This window comes from Mesocricetus auratus, unplaced genomic scaffold, assembly GCF_017639785.1.
Source record: "Mesocricetus auratus isolate SY011 unplaced genomic scaffold, BCM_Maur_2.0 Super-Scaffold_100006, whole genome shotgun sequence".
In the NCBI taxonomy this organism is placed as follows: Eukaryota; Metazoa; Chordata; class Mammalia; order Rodentia; family Cricetidae; genus Mesocricetus; species Mesocricetus auratus.
The window spans coordinates 55,181,367-55,203,591 of record NW_024429190.1 but is presented as its reverse complement, the minus strand read 5'-3'; the positions used below and the strand labels follow the sequence as shown (position 1 = coordinate 55,203,591).

The 22,225-nt window shown below is 42.8% G+C and overlaps 1 protein-coding gene and 1 long non-coding RNA gene across 3 annotated transcripts in view; one reads left to right on the top strand and one right to left on the bottom strand.

Annotated features, from left to right (window-relative positions):
* Nucleotides 1-314: 314 nt before the first annotated feature.
* Nucleotides 315-22,225, bottom strand: part of Thegl (theg spermatid protein like) — a 42,021-nt gene continuing 20,110 nt past the window's right edge. For both annotated transcript variants that reach the window (XM_040747262.1, XM_040747263.1), the window contains 7 exons: nt 20,901-20,966; nt 12,187-12,315; nt 8,485-8,622; nt 7,022-7,127; nt 2,479-2,610; nt 906-1,081; nt 315-583 (listed from right to left, as the gene is read on the bottom strand). In XM_040747262.1, the coding sequence (XP_040603196.1) occupies nt 469-583; nt 906-1,081; nt 2,479-2,610; nt 7,022-7,127; nt 8,485-8,622; nt 12,187-12,315; nt 20,901-20,966 (862 nt within the window). In that variant the 3' untranslated portion in view covers nt 315-468. The remainder of the gene's footprint in view (nt 584-905; nt 1,082-2,478; nt 2,611-7,021; nt 7,128-8,484; nt 8,623-12,186; nt 12,316-20,900; nt 20,967-22,225) is intronic.
* On the top strand, nt 14,178-19,218 carry LOC121140851. The gene is made up of 3 exons (XR_005877807.1): nt 14,178-14,422; nt 17,669-18,046; nt 18,257-19,218. It is a non-coding gene; the product is annotated as an uncharacterized LOC121140851 (long non-coding RNA).

The following is a 22,225-nucleotide window of genomic DNA, read 5'->3' as shown; positions in this document are numbered from 1 at the left end:
CTCCCTGTGGTGTTTTTTTGTTTGTTTGTTTGGTTGGTTGGTTTTTTGCAGATGATGAAGGGAGATTGACAAGGTAACACTAAGAGTAACCTCAATTCCCAGGACTTTGTAGAGAAGGGCTGGAGACATAATTGGTGGGGGAGGGAGGGGTAGGCGAGCACACAAATGTGAGAAAGTGAGTCCTCTTCTCAGCACAGCGAGGGAGCTGCCAAAATGCCTGGGGTGAGTGGGAGGGATTTCGAAACAGGTATTGGTTTCCCCTTTATTGCAGGGTGGAGTCCCCAAACTCGGTAAAGACAGGGTCACAGACAGTGCCTATCTGAAGCTCACGCTGGTATTCCCTGGAAGTCTCATATTTAGGAGGAGATTGGTAAGATGTAAACACCAAGGCAGGGAAACAAGTCATCTGCTGCATGTTCTGGATATGGAACTGGGTAACTTGTGTCAGCCTCGGGTGGCTTGCTGAAGTTAGCGCACAATGGGTTCCGCCAGCTCCTTGACCCTGGGAGAACACTGTGCTTTCAAAGCAGAAGGCTTGACTTTAAAGACGTCTGGGTCGTAGTATACAATATGCACTGAAGCCCTGAATAGCAGAAAAAGAAACCAATCTGAACTAAGGAGAAGAGAGAAAGGAACTGATATTTCCCAAGCACGCCCCACCCCCACGTTAAGCCCCAGGATGTTATTGTCCAGTTGCGATTTCATGGTCTCCATTATATAGGTGAGGAAATGAAGACTCAAGACACTATAAGCACAATCAAGGGTCTGCATGCTGTCAGATGCCAAAGATTTTGGTCTTTTCCACTCCCCCCAAAATGTTGCCTTTTTTTTAACTTTAGATCAACCTCCCCCTTTTCTCCAGACCCCTAGCCCTCCTTCCCTGCTTTAGCCTTAAACTGCCATACCTTGCAGGTGGATTAGCCAGCTGCTGGATTCTGCTAGACACCTGAGAATGGGCAGCAGCATAAGATACAGGCCATCGGGCATCTCGAGCAGGGAGATAATCTTCATGAACACGTTTGGACTTTGCTAGAGATATGGTTCGGTCAGTAGGTTTGGCAAGCAGGGCAGCAGGGGCTACCTGTAGCAAAAACAGAGACCCAGCTCTTCATCCCAGGGTTCCCCATGCCTGTCTCCCTTCTGTTCCTCTCCTACGATACTGTGATGGTCCATGCTCCCTACTGATCTCCTTGTTTCCCCCATTAGCCTAAGCAATTCAGCCTTCCCCTGCTGGCTACTGGAGAACAGCTCTGAGTGACTTGCCTCCATCACTCCCACGTCATCATCTCAACACTCGGCCAGGAAGTACTCCAGTACTTCCTAAAGCTAAGGAGCACACCATGCTCAGGTGCTAACCCCTTCTGAGGCACCCTCATTTTGCTGACGGTAGAGTATGTTCCTTCCTGTATCTGCAGAGGCCACCCCATTTCTCCAAACTCAACTTCTCCCCCTCCCCATCAGGGACACTGTGACTCTTGGCTACCACACAAGGCTTCTACTCGTTCTGGCTCTTTCTGCCTCAGGACCTCTGCACTTACTAGTTCTACTTAAGACGTCTTTCCTCATTCTTGGCTGAGATACTTTTTCCTCATTTGCATCTAGATCAGATTCATCAGACCCTAAGGAACAGATGGTCCTTTTCTTTTTTTTTTTTTTTTTTTTTTTTTTGGTTTTTCGAGACAGGGTTTCTCTGTGGCTTTGGAGACTGTCCTGGAGCTCGCTTGGTAGTCCAGGCTGGTCTCGAACTCACAGAGATCTGCCTGCCTCTGCCTCCCGAGTGCTGGGATTAAAGGCATGCGCCACCAACACCCGGCTCAGATGGTCCTTTTCTAATGGACCTTCTCTACAGTAATTATTTAATCTTACTGTTTGTCCGTTAGCTTGTTTTAGACTATCTTAAAGCCCTGGTGCCTAACTCATGCTATTCAACTCAACTCTGGATCAAACCTGAGCCCCTCCGGCCTCAGGCTCCTGATCACTGAGAGAACACATGTGTGTGCATTGTACCTGGCCATTTAGTCTTTCTCATAACATGCATGCTGTCTACAGCGTAAACCCATCTGCCCGTTTAACGTCTGCTTTTCCACTACAATATTAACTGCTCAGGGGATTCTGCTTGGCCAAGTGCTAGTTCAAGCTCTAGTGAATACATGGCACCTGACTATTGTCTTCTTGTCTTGCTTTGGAAGGCATGTCTTCCATGTTGTCTCTTTACTGTTACTTTATTGGTAAAATAAGGACGGTGGTGTAGCAGCCAGTCCTCACTGTGGAGAGCTCATTGCAAAGGCTCACAACAGGTCACTAACTTCAAAGCCCATGTTCTGTCTTTCCCTGTATTGTATCTGTAAGTCTCCCTTCCCACTCCAGACCACTTTCAAGACTATCTTTTCTTATTAATTTGGATTATGCCTTGTTGAGGCAAAATAACATCTTAGGTGTAATCAGAAAGACAGCTGATGGGAGGCAGGGATGGCTTACGGGACGGATGGGCAGTTCACTCTTTACTCTCTCATAACATAGACCTTCTATCTTGATCCTTGGGTGGGCAAGGTCTACAATCCTTGGACTTGCAACGGCACTCAAGGTAGAGAAGGAAATCTTGGTTTCAATCTAGGAGGGAAAACAGTACATGAGTGCCAGTCCTGCTCGGCCTTATAAAATTAGGGTCTGAGCTCAGAGTCACTAGGCTTCTCAATGACTCAGCCGATAGGATGGGAATCCCACAGTAATCACAGGATCAATTTCTGTCTCACTCAAACTGGACTGTACGGGTTCCAAGCCAGCTTTCCACAGATTCAGTTTTTACATGACAGATGGATAGACAGCCACTGATGCCGCATATAAACTTAGAAATAGGCTGTAATGCTGACCTGTAGACTAAGAGAGTCAGCCAAGGTCTGTTGAGATAGCTCAGCAAGTCAAGCGCTCGCCATGCAAGCATGACAACATGTGTTCGATACCCACATATCAAGGTAGAAGGAGAGGACAAGCTCCACCGGGTTGTCCTCTCCCCTCCAAAAGTGTACCATGGCATGGTTGCACACACACACACACACACACACACACACACACACACACACACACACAGAGTAAATAAATGTGATGAAAACACTTAAAATATGAAGTTGGCCAGGAGAAGGTATGGCTCTATCATATGAGAACACTCAGAAGAGAAGACTTTTAACCCTTTGGGGAAATGAGCTCTCAGCATCACAGATCACCACGGTAAGGACAATTAGCTAAGTGGCTCTCTTCTAATTGGAACAAGTAAGAAAGGCAGCGAAAGTCAGAAGAAAGCAGAAACATGTGCCTCTACCAGGTAGCTAGTTAGATATTAGCCGGTTCAAAGGTTAAAAGCATTTGCTGCTCTTTGAAGATCAGGGTTCCATTCCCAGCACCCACACCTGGTTCACAACCAATTGCTCTAGGATGTCTGTTGTCCTTTTCTGGCCGCTGCCAGCATTAGTCATGCAAGTGGTACATATATAGACATACAGGCAAAATTCACATAAAATAAATCTAAAATTAAATTTTAAAAAAGAGTTTGAAAGGAGATGTATCAATCAGTGGCAACAAAATAGGTCTTTAATTGCATGCAAAAAAACAGTAAATTGTTTTCCAGATTCATCCTTGTGCTGTTTGAGTAAAGATGACAATGGTGAGTCACCAGCGACAGCATTCATGTGCATTCAATATTTTATTCCTTGTTTCCATTCCTATTTCACTGCTAGAAGCACCGTGGAACTAGAGGTTCAATGGTGCAAGTTTATATAACTGGGAAATGGCAGAGCTGGGATTCAGACTGAGGATGGAGCATGTCTCAGCACCACAAAGAGCTAATTAGTGTTTAAAGCACTCCTTATGAATAACACGTTGTCTGCTACAGGGCTCTAGGCGAAGTGAAGGAATATGCCAGCCACTGCCTTTAATTAAGCCTTTCAATCCAAAGGGGAATAAAACAATCAGTCAATTCCATAAAGCAACACAACAAAGAACAGCAAAACCCAATGGAGTCTGAGCTGCGTGGAAACTCGGAAGGCCACCACAGCCAAAACCTAAGCGAAAATGTGAGCAAAACTAGAGGTCTTACATTATCTCATTTCAGTTTAGAATAAATATTTATTGTAAAAACCACAATAATCTAGACAGTATAGTACCTATGTAAAAATAGACAAGTAAGTAGTCATAACAGATTTCAGAGTCTATAAATAGACCCAAAATAATTGAACAGAGAAAAGGAATAATCAAATTATATGAATATCTGTGTGGAACTAAGAGAAACCTCAATCTCTACCTAACACATGCCAAAAAAAATCTACTTCAGAGTAGATCATACACATTTAGTTATCTATTACAAGTGCAAAAGTTAGAAAGCTTCTAGAAGAAAATATAGGGTATCTTACAAACTAGGGACAAAACTCATTATGCAAACTAGGTCACAGAGACCCACCTGCCTCTGCCTCCTGAATGCTGGACTTAAAGACGTGTACTACCACTGTCCTGTTACTTCCAAATTTTTATTCTCAGATAATAACCACAGACAGGCATGTGAGTGAAAAGAAATGAGCCCTTTAAATCAGAACAGCAAGTGGTAAGATGCTGGGTGAGATCTGCAGAATTCATGCGCACAACACTCAGTCTCTTAAAAACCACCGAGTGTTTGACTCCTAGTGGGTTGGTTCGTCTGGGTAGAAGTCAGGAACACAGCTAAGTGAACAGATGGATAGATGCTAGGTGAATCATGAGAGCAAACATTTTTTCAGTTCTGTAGACGGTGGCAAAGTTCCTGTAAAAAGGGACTCAGAATGACAGCCAGTTAAAGGTTTTTTTCTAGTTCATCCATCCAAAAATGATGTCAGGTACCCAATAGAGGACCTTGGCTTCCTTTGAAGGCAAGAGCTGCTGTTAAAATTGAGGTATATTTATAGTTAACTGTAAAGTATTAATAATAGAATTAATCATTAGTCACGAAGACTAATCATTTGTGTTGAGCATATATGCAACAACGATGTAATTTGAACATGGGCCATAGGGCAAATAAGTAATACTGTATTAGTCTTATATTTTCTGATAACAATATTTCTGTGATTTGTTAAAAAAAAGTGATTGTCTTGGGAATTAACAAGAAGGAATTTTGTTGGGGAGTATATCTATAGTTTTCTCTCAGAAGTTATTCTGAGACCACTACACATATATGCACACACCACAGGCAGAAGGAATAAAATGATAATTTCATGATTTGCAGTAAGTTTTAGACTATTAATATAAAACCATATGCATACTTAAATGTATTTAAGAGAATTTGGTCTATTCCATGTATAATTAAGGACTTGATTTAGAATTGTAACATTAAATAAAAATTTAATGTTTATTCTTAGAACATTTATAATTTGTTCTTATTTGGATCTGGAGAGATAGCTCAGGACCTAGGTTCAATTTCCGGTACCCACAGGGTGGCCAGTAACTCCAGGCCCAGGGGAGCTGACAGCCTCTTCCCCATGCAGCAGACATGAAAGTGACAGACAGCTGTACATGCAGGCAAAACACCCATGTGCATAAAATGAACAAAAAATTTTAAAAATCATTTGCACCTTATTTGTAAGTTTACTATATTAAATTTTAAGATAGTAATATTTCAGGTTTTTATTTGCTAATGTAGATGACAAAATCACTTACAAATAAATCAAATAGAATAAACATAAATAGGGGCTGGAGAGATGGCTCAGAGGCTAAGAGCATTGACTGCTCTTCCAGAGGTCCTGAGTTCAATTCCCAGCACCCACATGGTGGCTCACAGCCATCTGTAATGAGATCTGGCACCCTCTTCTGGCTTCCAGACAGACATGGAGGCAGGCTGTTGTATTTATAATAAATAAATAAATCTTTAAAAAAGAATAAACATAAATATAGTTTAAAATTGTTTGAAGGACTTTGCTATAAACAACAGTTGATGCCAAGAACATGTCAATGAAATTAAGAGGAACAATGCTGGTAAGGATGCTGGAGGGCCTGGGTGTGGGGGTACAAAATAATCTTCTCAAGTTGTTAAATGGAGTACAAATTATAAAAACTCAGAAACGTTTCCATCTTAGAATCCAGATAAAGGACCAGAAATGACTTCCATCAAGAGAAACCTTTATCTTCTGTTGTCACAGGGCTGGAGAGTCTGAAAACTACAATCTAATTCTGTGGATGGGTGGGTTACAATAAAATCTGAATTTTCAAATTTGTTTCAATTAATGGACAATGGCTGGGAAACAGTGAGGCCTTGAGAATTGGGATGGTGACATATGGGCAGATTCCAATAAAACAGGGGATTCTAAACCCTGAATTTCAAAAAAAAAAAGTGGGGAACTCTAAACCCTTAAATTCTACCAGCCCTTCCACCTCTAAAGGGGCTAGACCCCACACCCGGGACACCTTCTGAGTAACTTCCCACTTATTCCTATGACCTCTCCACTGTACTGGCCTGCCATAGACTTCATCCAGTCCCAAAATTATTCAAGAGCTATTACATGCAATAAATCCCTTGTTCTACATCACACATGGGTCTACTTCTATGATCTATTCCTGACGGCCGGATAAAACTGATTTTGTAAGAGAGGAAAACCCACAAAGAAAAAGAGAAATGGGGTTGTGGTTTGAAAGTGAAATGTCTCCCTTAGTGTCCCATGTGTGAACGCTTGGTCTTCGTCCAATGGGCATTGCTACTTTAGAGGGTTGAATCACCCTTAGGAAGCGGCGCCTCGTTGGAGGAGGTGGGACACTAGGCTTTCAAGAGCAGCCTGGCTACACTTCCTGTCTGCTTCCCGTTTCCTGTTCTGTGTAGAGTCCCACCTACCTACTACTGCCGCGTGGAACCACCAGTTGCCATGCCTTCCCCCTCGGTGATAGACTGTATGCTTCAAGCTGTGAGCCCATGCCAACCCTTCTCCCACAAGCAGCTTCTAGTCAAGCACTTTGACACACAGGAAATGCCCGGCACAGAGAGCGTTGCTTGACACAGGCAGACGCCACTTACGCTTTTAGGAGGAACATAGTTGGGATCTGTGCCTTTGGCTATGGAGAGCTGCAGAATCCGGGGAGAAGGACTGGAGAAACGGAAAGTCTCTGGCGGTAATTTATCACTGCCGGGGCGACATGCAAATGGAATATAAAAGACGTCTTCAGATGGAAGAACAAACGGTTCATGGCTAAAACCAACTGCAGCTATGTACACGCTCCAAAAACAGGAGCAACTTTTCTCACACGCACCCGAGTTCTTTTGACAGACTGCTGTTTCTCAGTAAACCACAGAAGAAGACACTTTATGTGTCACAGTGTTATGTAAATATGTTTGTATATATGAAACAAAATTCTCAAGACACTGCTTCTATGCCATATAGTCTGATATAATTTTTTTAAAGTTTGATTTAACTAGAAAAAAAACCTTAGAATTATATGTTCCATTTTGGGTGGGTTCTGACCTGCAGTCTGAAAAATACCTGATTTCCTACCAGAAACCTCATAGTATTTCCTGAAATAATTAGTTCCATCAGTCATCGTGAAGATTACCTGCGGGCCATTCTCTTTTGTAGTGCAGTGTGAAATAATCCTTGTCTTAACTCTCAGTCACTTGACCAGTTATTACCATGTATACCACATATTTCTTTCTCTGATCAGAAATCTACCAGTCAATCAACAAATCTGCAGGCATAGCATGGGAAAAGGTTTTCTCAAATATGTGGGACTTTCTAAGGGTGGAGAGCTCCAGGTTGTGTTATTATTAAGATACAATTAACACACATAAAACTTACCCTTTCAAACTACAACTAAGTGGTTTCTAGAATATCCACAGGGTTCAACCATCAACACTTATCTGAGAATATTTTCATCAACCCAAAAAACAAAACTGATATGGTTATACAAAGGACCCAGAGTAATCTAGAATGATCGTGAACATGAGGAACAAAGTTCAAAGGCAGTCTATGACTTCAAAGTCTACTAAAAAGCTGTGATATCATGATTGTGTATTAGTACATGGAGTGAAATAAAAGTTTGCACTTGTGGTCAGTTGGTTTTTGACAAGGATGTGAACTGTTGCGTGTATGTCTGGATTTGATTTGCTAGCATTCTGGTGTGGACACATGTATGCATGAATATGGATATTTGCAGGACAGAGTGGTTAGTAGCTTTTACATTTTGTAATGGATTTTTCTGGGTGCTATAGATTACAAGCAGGAGCCATCATCCCGGGCTAAGAGATCCTTTTACTGTGTGATAGTGAGGAGGTTTACTGTGAATCTCTGCCCCAGCATTCCCAGTCAAATGTAATAATTGATGATGATCGTCTGGCCTCCCTCACCTGCTGCAGATAATTCAACAGTTTTATCCAAGGTTTTTGGACATAAACAGCCATTTTGCTCAGACCAAAGCTGGAGCTGCGATGTTGTGACACATAAGCAAGCTAGATCAGGGTTTCTGGGGGAGTTTAAGATACTCTACCTATCTGGTAGAAACTGTGTTTTGAATCTGTTGGGTTTTGCGAGCTTCTGGATCCGTTTAGAAGGTCGGGTAAACAGCGCAGGAGGAGGGATCTTCCAAATCACAGACTCTCTGCCGCAGCTGTAGTAATACTGAGCCCTGCAGGTTGCCGAAGAAAAAAGAAATCAGTGGCATACGAATTCAGATCATTGCAGCATTCTGTAGCATTGACTCCCAGGCCTAGGAAACAGGCAGAAAGCTTATATGTGAGCTACAGGGCTATTTCCCACACTGGGAGAAGTGAGTTGTTTTAGAAATGATTGCAGCTTATGTTTCCAGTTTGTTTCTATTATCTTCCTCTAAAACAGGTAGTTTTCTTTACTAAAAAATGTGTATCTTCCAAAGGAGTGGGAAGGTGCACCACTGCAAGAAGATTAGCTGTTTTCAAGGCCAAATTCCTCTAGGAGTGATGGTGCACACCTGTAATCCTGCACGCACCAGGCTGAGGCAGGAGGATTCCAATTGAAGCCAGTCTGGGTAAGATGCACACACAAACACCCCATTTCAAAAAAGGAAAGGAGGAAAGAAGTTGGGAGGGAAGAAAGGAAGGCAGGTAGATTTCTGGCTGGTTTGCAGGAAGAGTATCCTACCCCCATGTCCCTGTCTCAACCCTGCAGTGGCGGTTGTCTGCATAGTACGGAGCAAGATGAGATCGCTGTCTGTAGACCTGAAGGTAATCCTTTACTTCAGATGAACATACCTGGTGTGCTCAATAAGAGAGAAAAGGTTAAATTTACAGCCTAGACCAAAGCCACACTGCCCATGTCTCAGAGTTTTCTATCACAGGACACCATTAAGAGGTTGTGTGGCTGTACCATATGCTAACTGAAACAACGGAGTATGCTGAGCTAATCCCTCTTGCTCCTACAGAGGGAGACCTTGATGACTCTCAAGAGAAGCTGCAAATGGGAGAAGGGACAGGTTCCACCACCAAGAGAGAGTTTGCCAAGATGAAGGAAGCACCCGAAGCTGTGGGTCTCACAGTCTTTGAGGAGACTGTGTGCTCCCATGAAGTCTTTCAACAGCGGCCTTCTCCTCACCCTGTTCTCAGTTAAACTGTGACTTTGGTGCTTTCTGGAGTGTGAGCAGAAGCTAAGCAGCAGATGGGAAAACATTGAAGATGCTTGGCAGCTTTTTAAAAAGTATGGTGCAGAGAGCTGATGAAGTCCTCCATCTGGAGTTGAGGAGGCGGTGCTTTCTTTGATGGAGAAAACAACTTCCTTATCTGCTACAATGGGATCAAGGATTCCTGAGGTGAGGAGAGGACTTGATTTCACCAAAATGTTGTAGATGACCATACCTTCACTGCAGCCTGCTTGCATGGATGGCTTTAGAGGCAGATGCAGAAAAAGTACCCACTGAGGGGAGCACAGATATCAGGAAAAGTTAGGGGAGCAGGGGGCAGAGTCTCATAAGCATGAAGATTTAAAACTCACAGAGTTCATGTAGTCCTACATGCTCAACACAGAGAACACACAATCTCTTATCTAGATGAACCAGAGCCCTTGTTGACTATGAAAACTCAAAGAACGCTATGCACAAGGCCTGGTTAAAAAGCAGAAATGACCCGGGCGGTGGTGGTGCACACCTTTAATCCCAGAACTTGGGAAAAAGAGGCAGGTAGATCTCTGTGAGTTCAAGGCCAGCCTGGTCTACAGAGTGAGTCTAGGACAGCCAAGGCTACACAGAGAAACCCTCCCTGTCTGAAACAAACAAAGCAAAAATGAAATGCATTCTATTTATCCTTTCACCCAAGGATAAGCACAGCTCTCAGTTCTCATCAAGGAAGCTTTCTTTTACAGCCAATGGGGATTATCACAGAGGTCCACAACTGGCCAAAGGCAAGCCCAGCTGATACATCTACAACGCAATCCAATGCTTGAGGCTCAGAGAACATTACAGAGGAGTGGGGGGTGGGGGGAGGAAGACTGTAAGAGCCAGAGGACCAGGATGTCTGCTGTGAGATTGTGTCTTCTATATATGACAGGGAAGCTGTGCCCAGAACATTTCAAAAATATGGGCACGTACACAAGAGCTGCAATATGGCAGCACCTTTTGACACCCTAATGTGTGTGTGTGTGGGGGGTCTCACACGCCCTGGCCCTAAACAAAGAGCTACAGGACATTAATGGTGATTGAGAGAGCCAGTCTCTCTGGGGATGAGCTTCCGCATAGGTTATTCAACCCCAAGCAGTCAGCCCTGAACACATACACACATGTGAACAACTCTAAATAGACTCAGAAGGCTGTATTTATCTATGCTTCCTGCTCCATACATAAAAAACGAGATCATACATTCGAGACGAGAAGGGGAAGGGCATGGGACATGTAAGTGAACTGAGTGAATTTGGAAGAGGAAGTGGTCTTCTAAGGGTTTCAGAACACATATGTACATTTAAGTTCAAATATTTTTAAAATATCTGTTTTGTTTTGTTGCTTTTTGAGACAGGGTCTCACTACATAGCTTGGAGTGGCCTGAAACTCACTATAGAGATCAAGCTGGCTTCAAACTCAGAGACCTGCCTGCCTCTGCCTCCCGATGTGTGGATTACAGGCATCTGCCACACGCCTGGCTTATGCTAGATAGTTTAATGGTGCACAAGCATGGCACCTTGTGAAGAGACTAGATTAAGTAGGCCTGGAGATAGGACGATTAAGCTTTCCTTCTCTTCCCCTCCAATGCATCTCAGGTAAATAGATCCACTTCCTTTTGGACCTGTTGACGGGCAACAGATTACCCATTATTTTACCTTGAATGTGTCTCTAGTAAGTACTAAACCCTCTAAACATGGTCACTTCGTCTTACCTGGCTCTGTCCCTTCAATACTTTTCACAATGCGTTTGCAGAATTTTACTCAGTGGTATTGTTAAACAAACACTATGGGAAAATGCCAGTAAGCACGGACAAGATCATTCACACATTGTTGGGAGAGATGGTGAAATTAACGATGTATAACTGGCAGTCTCTTGTTGAGACAAATGAGGTAATTTCCTTTAAGGATTTTGAAAACCTGTTTAAGAAACTTTAAAGAGCAAATACATCAATGAGTAGAGCCTACATGATGTCATTCTGAAACAAAAGTCCAATTCAGCCAACATTGGATTAGGAAGGATCCCTGTGGTGCTGGAGGGTTCTGTGTGGCAATCTACAACCTGAGAACCCAGTGAGCCTGAGATAAGAAGAGATAAAAAATTTGGAGGCCTTAATCATAGGAAACAAACCCTTAGGACAAGATGCATTTAGGGAAGGACACCCTGAAGGAAACCGCAAAGGCGGTTGAAGAGGGCCTGGCATGGAAGACCAGATGGAAACGCAGACAGAAAAGAGCTGCTTTTAGCTCTTGTCTGAAAACTCTGCGTGAGGCTCAAGTGAAAAGTTTTGGATTAATTCTGTTGGCAGAGAAAATCTCATAACAGCCTTGTATAGACGCTGTCTATTGGTTATTAGTGATAATGCTAATGATTTATAATGAAAAGGAGCAAGCTGAGCAGGGTAAATTACAAATGTGAATTTCGAAGACAGAAAGACCAGGAAGTGGAATGGAGCTAAGCTCTGTAAGCTTGGATTCTGGGTTCAACAGTTTACAGCCAGTGAGAGAACTGGGCTCTCTGTTTTCCTTGTGGAGTCCTGACAAAGCAACCTGATGGTATGTCAGCACCAACCTGTTAGGGACATAGTGTCGGGAGACCAGCTTGGGCTGAGCGAGGTCCTCAAGTCTCTTGGTCAGATGAGCTTTTAAAGCAGCCTCAGAAACAGGGCGAATAGGATCTTGATTTCCCCAAAACAACCTTCTGTTAATGAAGCAGAAAAGCAAAGCGTCATTTTAAGTAAAATCCTGTAATAAGCACTTCAAAAGTGTCTCAGTGTCTATGCGGATTAGCCTTCAAGAACTTGCTGTCTTTTATAATTGTGGTTTACATTTTTTTAGTGTGCTGACACACAGGCCATGGTGTGCATGTAAAAGTGGGGGCACTTGCAAGATTGGCTGTCTCCTTTTACCATGTGGGTTCCGGGGATCAGACACGGGTCATCAGGCTCAGCCACAAGTGTCCTCACCTGCTGAGCCATCTCACCATGAAGAAATAAGCTATGGACGTTAAAATAGAAATAGAATAAGACTGCCTTGTCTACTCCATTTAAGAACAAAAGGTAAGGGCCAGCGAGATGGCTCAGCTGGTAAAAAGGCATTTGTTGCACAAGCATGACAATCTGAGTTTGAATCCCAGATCTCACAGTGAAAGGAGAGACATGATTCCCAAGGGTTGTCCTCTGACTTCCAACACACACACATACAAACACACACACACACACACACACACACACACACACACACACACACACTGGGGGAAGTCCTTCTGTGTATATGTTTATCCTATTGATTGATAAATAAAGCACTGTTGGCCAATAGGGAAGCAAGAGGTGGGACTAGGAGAGGTGGAGGATTCTGGGAAATGGAGGCACAGTCAGTCACCATGTAGGATGGGAGAGAAGTAAGAGGTCCGGACCTTTTCTCCGGTAAGAGAAGAACACATAGAAATACTCAGATTAGCAGTTATGGGTTAATAATTAAAACAGAGCTAGTCAATAAGGAACCATAGAAAGTGGCCAACAGTTTCACAATTAATATGGCATCCTGTGTGTTCATTTAGGACTGACGAGGCCCTAGGACCAGCTGGCAGGGAGAAATCATGTTACACACACACACACACACACACACACACACACGAGGGAGGAGATGGGGAGGTTGATTATAGTAATGGCAAAAATTGATGGTGACTTAAAATGAACCTCTTAGGGATAAGATAGTTCAGTTTTGCCATCATTAAGTTAGCAGTGTAATTTGTGGTCAGGTTGGCATAAAGCAGACAAGCCAAAGCCTACACAGTGCTCCCTTTTGGTGTGAACCCTTGTACCAGGTGGTCATAAAATAAGACAGTAACAGAACAACGTCAATTGCAACCATTTGTGTAACATTACTGTGTACCAGGCACCATGACAAGTGGTCTAAAGACATCATGGCATTTAGTCCCAATAGCCCTGTGAAACAGGTATGCCTGCAGTGCCAGGCTGAGGAAGAAAGGGGAAACCAGCACAGTGTTCCCTGAGAAAAGGCCCACAGAAGGAGGTGAAAGGTACAGACAGCTGGAATTGAAGCCCACAGCCTGCTGAGGTTGACGGGAATAGGAATAATCGCTTCCCAAACTAGGCAGATTTGTGTCAGAACAGAAGGGTATGCTGGGAGATGAAGGCAGAGTGTTTCAGGAGCAATCATTGTTATTTAGAACCTCTTGTAAATATTGCCAGCCTTTTTTAAGAAGAGTCCATCCCCTCCCCAACTTCCTAATGAATAGAACTTGGGCTCACAGGAATAGCCGATGGCAAAAAAGGAAACATCCACAATTAGATCACTTAGCCCCTCCTTCTGTGAACCTTTCACCTTGCCAACACCTGCTATCTACTACCTTCAGTGGCCTGGTTACTAGGCAACGACCCCTCCCTCATTGTCCTGCATTCCTCTGCCCCATCCCCCTTCCTCATTTACCCTATATAAGCCAGTACGAAATTCTCATTAAACGCAGCTTGATCAGAAAGTCTGTCTTGCTGTCCATTCTTTGTGTCTCTTGTTCCTTTCATTCCAGGTTCGTTCCCATGGGCTGCTGTCAAGGGCAAATTGGTGCCCAACGTGGGGCTCGAGGACCCTAAGGACCCAAGGAATGCTACTGCACCCAGGGGGGCACACCTTCCCACATTCACTGAGCCACTGCGCTCGAGGGGGGGAAAGCAGAGGCTCGCAGAGGTCACCATGGCTCCACATGGCTGTGAGATGGACCCGCAGAGATTGCCACAGTTTTACCCAGACTGTGAGTCAGATCTGGAGGAAAAATGCAGCGGTGTAAGGTAAGCTTACACCATGGGACAAGCATTTAATAAGCAAGATTTGTTCATTAAGGGACTCTGAGGAGTCTCTCAAGACACGAGGAGTAAAGGTTAAAATCAAGGATCTTAGTGTACATTATTAGAGATATAAGATGATCGTATGTTTACTTGCATGTATATTAATGGCCAGGAGAGTTAAAATAAAGCAAAATTAAGTACAGAAAATTTTAGAGTTTAAAAGTTTTAAAAGAATCTTTCCCTCTAGCTGCAGCTGTATCAGAGCCGCACCAGGGCTTGGTGAAATAAAGGTTCAACCTTGCATATGAAAAGGACAGCAGAAACTATCTGCCCCTGAACCAGTGAGCAATGTGATAGAGACCTTCATACCTAAACCTAGGAAGCTCACAGCCTTGAGAACTGCTGCCATAGCTTATGTCTAGTCAAATGTGTAGAAAATACTATTAATGCAGCCAGTCAGAAACTGTTTTAAGACCTTATAGAGAAAGAAAGACAACATGGATAAATTTAGATTTGTTCAGATTTCGGGTGCTCATAATTCAAGGACTGGCTATAGCTGCTGTGTTACAAGAGACTTCAATTAAGGATGTTTCATTTCAACTAACTAATCATAACCTAGGCAAAAGGAGAGACGAGAGAGGTGTGCATGTTATGTGTGTGTAGTGTGGCCACAACGGTATGTATGGAATGTGACTGGGATGCATAAATATTGACAAAAGGAACTGCTCGAATTGCCTTGGATATGATTAAAAGGATACTTAATTACTTCAGATGTAGTTAAAAAGCTACCTAAATTGCTTTAGATATAGCCAAAAGGAGCATCCAGCCAGCCAATCAGTCAGTCAGGGTCTTAACAGGAAAGGTTGGCAATTTGAGCCCTTAAAACCAATTGGTGAAAAAACAGTGGAAGCCTACAAGATGGCCTAGGAGCCAAGAGAATCTATAGAGTTTAACAGAGGAGAGAATATAAAGATTCTCCTAAATTTTTATGGTTAAAAAAGAAAATCTAGAAAAGGGGAGCTAATGCATGATTTGAAAAACAATTTTTGAGAAAAAGACTCAGGGAACTGCCACTTGGTTAGACCCCACCCATAAAAGTGTCAGTGTAGACAAAAAATAGGCCATGTTAGCTAACATGTAAATGAGGCCTAGTCAGCTAGTGAGAACATTACAGATTGGATTAGAAAAGACTGCTCACGAACCTTAAGTAATTTTCAAAAGTTATTTGGGACATATGTTATAGCCTAAAGAAATTAAGCTTTAAAAATTAAAAAGGATAATTTATAATCCTTGAGTGGTTTTTTTCAGAAGTTGTTGGGAGATATTCAATGGTTACATCCTTTTTTGGGGCATCTGCTAGTGATTTAAAACCTTTAAGTGAGATTCTAAAAGGAGATAGTGATCCTAAGTCACCTAGACAGTTAACTAAAGACAGTAGGCAAGTTCTTCTACTATTAAAAAAGTATAATCCAACATCAACAGACATGTTATATTAGCAGTGCAAAACCATGGGAAGCTTATACCATCTCCCCAGTCAAAGTGTTAAATCCTTATTTTGAAGCAGTAGCATATATAATACAGAAATACTATATGATATCTGGGAGATATTTTGGCAGAGAATCAAGTATGATACATGTTCCTTATTCCAAGCGAACAAGTTGATTGGTTGTTTCAAAACAGTGATTCATGGGAAACTGCTTTTGCTCAATTTTCAGGGAGAATTGATAATCAGTTTATAGCTCATAACCTGTTACAGTTTGAGTTAATACATCCTTTTACATTCTCCAAAATAGTAAAAAAAAATAGTCCTATAAAAATGTGCTAGCTTTTAGTAATGGTTATTCTAATGGAAGAGCAGCTTGTGGTATACATGGTAAGAAATATGTAAAGCAAACAACTTTAGCTTCAGCTCAGATAGTTGAGTTATGAGCTGTTACAATGGGTTTTCAGCTTTAACAAAAGATTCATTTAATTCGTATACTGACAATCATTCTGTTTTTAAAAGCTCTTCAAATAATAAAGACAGTTCAGTACATTGGAACTAACAATGATCAGGTTAAAATATTATCTTGAGCAAATTCAAAGTGCAATTTCCATGTTTTATGGGTGACATGAGAGCTCATTTAAACCTTCCTGGCCCAATGGCTAGAGGAAACAAGGCAACAGATAAAACAACAAAAGTCTAAGAACAAAATTGATCGCTTTGTCTCAGGTAAAGAGAGCTCTGCAGTCTCATAACTTTCATCATCAAAATAGCAAAAGTCTAAGAAAGCAATTTGGTTTCACTAGAGAGACTACTTGTCAAAGGTTTCTTGATGGTCACTGCACAAACTAAAAAAAAGCCACCAAACATCTGATAAGTCACTGTTTAAAATGTTTTGCTTACATGGGAGTTCCAAAAGTAATAAAAGACAGACAATAAATCTGGATATGCTAGTTAAGCATTTCAACAATTTTTTAGTCCCTAGTCTCCACATGATGCATTAAATCATGCACTCTTTATTTTAAATTTTTTAAATGTGGATGCCAGTGAACAATCTACTGCAGACAGATTCTGGCATGATGGAACTCGAGTGACTTTTGCCCAGGTCAGATGGAGACATCCATACACTAGACAGTAGAAAAGACCCAATTTGGGGTGGAGGGAATGTTTGTGTTTTCTTATAGAAAAAGAACAAATCTCGGTGGCTGCCAAAACATCTAGTGAGAAACATAGAGCAGAACAAAACGGGACCTGAAACCATGGAAGCCTGCCCAAACCAGTTCCAGGGAAAAATGCTAAACCATGCTCCTGACTCTGCATAGCCCCCCCACTCCCCCAGTTTCCCAATCCCTCAACCCTCTCCCATCTCTGCGATCTCACCCTGTCTCCTGATAACCCTTCTCTATACCTAATCCCTGATAACATACCTGGTGAGCCTGTCAGGATGACCTTACCACCTGCATCTACTCGCTCCTCCTAAATTCCACCCCTATGTTTTGCATTTTAGTTAATTTAGTCCCCCACTTTAACTATTATTCTGAACAAGATGTGTTTTTGGGGCTAGGAGCCTCAGGAGCAGGTACTGGAATTTCATTCCTTGTGCTCTCAAAACGCCATTACTCAGAGCTCCAGATAATAATAATAATAATAGATAATAACATCCATAGTTTAAAAAAGGGCATCATGAGCCTCGAAAAATCCTTAGTGTCTCTCCTCTCTCTCTCTCTCTCTCTCTCTCTCTCTCTCTCTCCTCGTTTGTCCTCCAGAACAGGTGAAGCCTAGACCTGTTGTTTTGACAACAAGGAGGAATCTGTGCAGCCCGTAAAGAGGAATGCTGCTTCTACACAGATCACACAGGAGTGACAAGAGACAGCATGGCCACGTTCAGAGAAGGAGTAGAAAAAGAAGGAAACAGCGATAACAGGAACTAGGCTGGCTCCAAAATTGGTTCTCAGCCTCACCCTGGCTTACCACCTTACTCCCTTCCATTTCAGGACCCCTTGCTGGTTTTTTAATTTTGCTCGCATTTGGCCCTTGGGACATCAAGAGGTTAACTGACTTTATCCACCAACAGATCGACTCTCTGATGGCAAAGCCTATCCAAACTCACGATCACAGGCTTTACCTCAAGGATCGTGGTCACGGTAAGCCTTTAGAAGGTGACAACCCACAGTCAAGGGGGCCACTTCCCAGGGAGACCTCCTTTTGCTATTGACAAAACTAAAACGTCTCCCACCAAGATGCACCCTGTGAGCGCAGTGAAGAGGCCACCAAAGGTGCCTATCCTGGGCTTCATGGGGGTATACCTGGTTACATGAAGGTCAATGTCATAAAAACCCTTCCCTCCCCAAAAGGACATCGTGATGGGCCTGAACAAGCTTGCCTGAAAAGGCTGGGTTATCATACTCCAGGATATATGACACATAACCATCCAGGAGGACCAGGATCCCTGCTCCCACTCGTGGTGAGATAGAGTCAATAAGCTCACCTTCTTACTTGGAAAAAAATGGAATTGTCGGGAGCGATCATTGTTATTTAGAACCTCTTGTAAACATTGCCAGCCTTTTTTAAGAAGAGTCCATCCCCTCCCCAGCTTCCTAATGAATAGAACTTGGGCTCACAGGAATAGCCGATGGCAAAAAAGTAAGCATCCACAATTAGATCACTTAGCCCCTCCTTCTGCGAACCTTTCACCTTGCCCACACCTGCTATCTGCTACCTTCAGTGGCCTGGTTACTAGGCAACGACCCCTCCCTCATTGTCCTGCATTCCTCTGCCCCATCCCCCTTCCTCATTTACCCTATATAAGCCAGTTACAAAATTCTCATCAAACGCAGCTTGATCAGAAAGTCTGTCTTGCTGTCCATTCTTTGTGTCTCTTGTCCCTTTCCATTCCAGGTTCCCATGGGCTAGACCTTCGTTGTGCTCTGCTGGCTAGGGCAGGAGTGGATCCAGACTTCAAGATCATCCTGGGCTACATGGAGAATTCGAAGCCTAGGGTACTTGAAACCCTGTCTCAAAATAGTAAGAGAAAATCCAAGTGATGTTGGCAATTAGGCTGCAGATAGCAGAATTCGGAACAGGAAAAGAAATGACAAGCTGAATTTAATTGAAATCTAACCATTTACTTTGTGAAAGACACCACTAAGAAAACAAAAAGGACAAACTTAAGACTAGAAGACAGTGTTTACTTGATGAAGCACTGGTTCCCAAAAAAATACAACAAATACTTGAGATGAACAGTAAGAAGACAAGAAGTCCGATTAAAACTTGTCAAGACGTCTAACTGGATAGCTCATTAAAGGAAATATGCAAAGAAGGCTGTAAAATGTGCAGATCCTGCTGTAAGGGACCTGCACATTCTCACAGTGAGCTACATGTCTATGATAAGGCTAAAAGCTAAAACACTGATAATACCAAAGGCTGACAGGGAAATGAGAGACAGCAGCGTCTGTCACCCATGAGAAATGAGAACAGAAAATGACCCAGATACACTGGAAGAGGGTCCTATGACCCTTTACGATGTTAAGTATACACTTGCAAACTGATTGAGCAACTGTACTCTAATCCCAGACACTTACCCAACTGTTGGGGAAGTCTTATGTCAATAAAGCACTGTTGAACCAATAGGAATCTAGATAGGTGGAACTAGGAGTCCAGGAGAACTCTGGGAAGGAGAAGCACAGGGAGTCGAGATGTAATGCCATGGGGTAGGAAGCCCGGAAACTTCTCCGGTAAGAGACATACTTAGATTAACAATTATGGGGTAATTACTTAAGCCAGAGCTAGCCAGTAAGAAACAAGCAAGGCCAACAGCTTCATAATTAATATAGCCTCCTGTGTGTTTATTTGGGACTGATGCGGCTCTAGAACCAGGCTGGCGGGAAGGCTTCTCTCAAGGAAAAAGCTTCCCTTTACACCCAACTATGAGTGAAAGACACCAACACCTGTACCTAAATGTTGTAACAGCTTTGTTCACAATTACCAACTATTAGCAACAACCCTTCACATAGGTGCGTGGATATACAGTGGAGTATTAGTGGGTCCAGTGGAATATGCCGGAAGGAAATGAGATCTCAAAACATGAGCATAAATAGAGATACCTAGAATGCCTATTACCAAGTGAAACGAGCCACTCTGGAGTTGGACAGCACGCTGATTCCAACGCTATGACTTCCCAGAAAAGGCAAAACTTTAGAAGCAGTAAACAGACCAGTGGTTGCCAGGGGTTCTGAGAGTGGGAAGGGAAGAAATGAATGAAGGACAAAGTAGAGTTTAGGGCAGTGAACTATTCTGTACCCCATCAAACACTTGTCAAACTCCATGGAAGCATAGGGCATTAAAGGTAAACCCCAGGAATGCATGGATGTTGGCTCCTCCATTGTAACAATGATTTTCTGTAAATCTAAAACTACCAGGCTTTACTCAGGAGCCAAAGAAGAAAAAGAGAAATCCTATAGCAGGAAAGACTGGGGTCTGGGCTGCTGGAGACCCAGAGAACAGAAAGATGCTGGGTAAAGGCTTAGAGGTTGAAGGACACTATGTCAAGAGACATGCTGCAAAGGGAACTTGCAGGATGTACCTAAGACTTTCAAAAGAATGTGAAGTCCCAACTGGGGAGGTGCTTCTCAAAACTTTGTTTATTAGAAGCATTTGGAGAGCTTCTAAAGGCTCCCGAAGCTGCTTCCCTAAAAAAATTAAATCTGATTTCAGGGTATGGCATTCAGTCTTTGATCACTATCAAAGGTCTCTCCATGATCCTAATGTGCAGACTAATTTTGGAGCCACCAACTAATGTGTTCATGTCCTGAACACATTGAACTCTGAACCTTCCATGTGTTCAGTTCCCTGAGGTAACAGTACTGGCAAAATGAACCCAGGTAAATAAGATAGTGGCTACACCTGAGATGCAGGTATAATGGTCAACCTAAATACTACTTGTGTAGTTGATGTAGCAAACACAATCATTGCAAACAAGACCATATACTATTGCCTTACCTATCTGGAGTTCCCCATTGCTTTTTCGGTCTAGAAAGATCTTCAAGTCTCTTTCTAGAAAAAAAACTAACAAATATCAGCTAGTTAATTCAGAGCATGCTTAGAAATATTTTTACAACAGATGACTCCTTGCCAAAGAGATTCTATCTGGGGAGGGGTAAGGGGGACAGTGCATATTTGGGGTGACTTTGACTTCTGAGAGGGATCCAAAGAGATGGCTCAGTGGAGTGGCTAAGAGTATGTCTTGCTCTTGCTGAGTGCCCAAGGTCAGTTACCAGCGCCTAGGTTGGGTGATTCACAACTGCCTGTAACTTTAGTTTCAGGGAATCCAGTTCCAGAGAACCTGAGCCTCCAAGGGTACCTGTAACATGAGTTCTAATTGGTCTTAATAATAAAATCCCACAGCCAGATATCTGGTCAAATGCTGAGAGATCAGAGAGAGAAAAGAACAAGCCACAGCCTTCTCAACTTCCCAGAGGAAAAGAGAGAAAGTTCCTGTCTCCTCCTGCCTTATAGTCCCCTCTCCACCCAGCCATATCACTTCCTGTCTGTCTGCACAGACCACCAGACCTCTGTTTAACTAGTGGTTAGCTCTGCCCTCTGATCTTCAGGCAAGCTTTATTTGTTAGAGTACAAACGAGATATTGCCACAGGTACCTGTATTCACACGCACATGCCAATACATACACATAATGATAAAAAACAAAGATTCAGGTTCCTTTCTACCGTCCTCACTCAAGTCACCAGATGCACTGGTCTCCATGTCCCCTGCCTCCACACGTGGCCTCCACCCACGTGTTCTCCACATCGTAGCCACAGTGAGCTTTCTAACCCATGCATAGAACTCATGCACTCTTTTCTGGATATGACTAGGCTGTTGCACTCATGACCTTACTGTAGCTATGGTAGCTTCACGTGCCCAACCAGACCATAAAATAAACAGTGCAATCGTACCCCAGATGCCAGCATTGCTTTCATGAAAAACCTCAGGGACATGGGGTTGAAACACAATCTGCCCACCTAAAAGGTTATCCTCCAGCACCTTGGGGATCCTGGGTTTTACTCTATTCTTTATTGAGATATAATATGTGTATTCCTTTGTGTGGTAGTTACAGTGAATCAGTACAGTGTGTGATACAGCAGGGTAATGGGCATTTCTACTTATTTTTTTTTTGTTTTGAGAGCTTTGCTCTTCTAATTGTTTCAAAATATACAGTTTTCTCTAAACCAATAGTTATCCTACTGTGCATTTCTCTGTTCTGTGTTTGGGGGGGTCTCTTTAAAATTTTTGCATGTACTTATTAACTCTTCTTCATACTCACAGA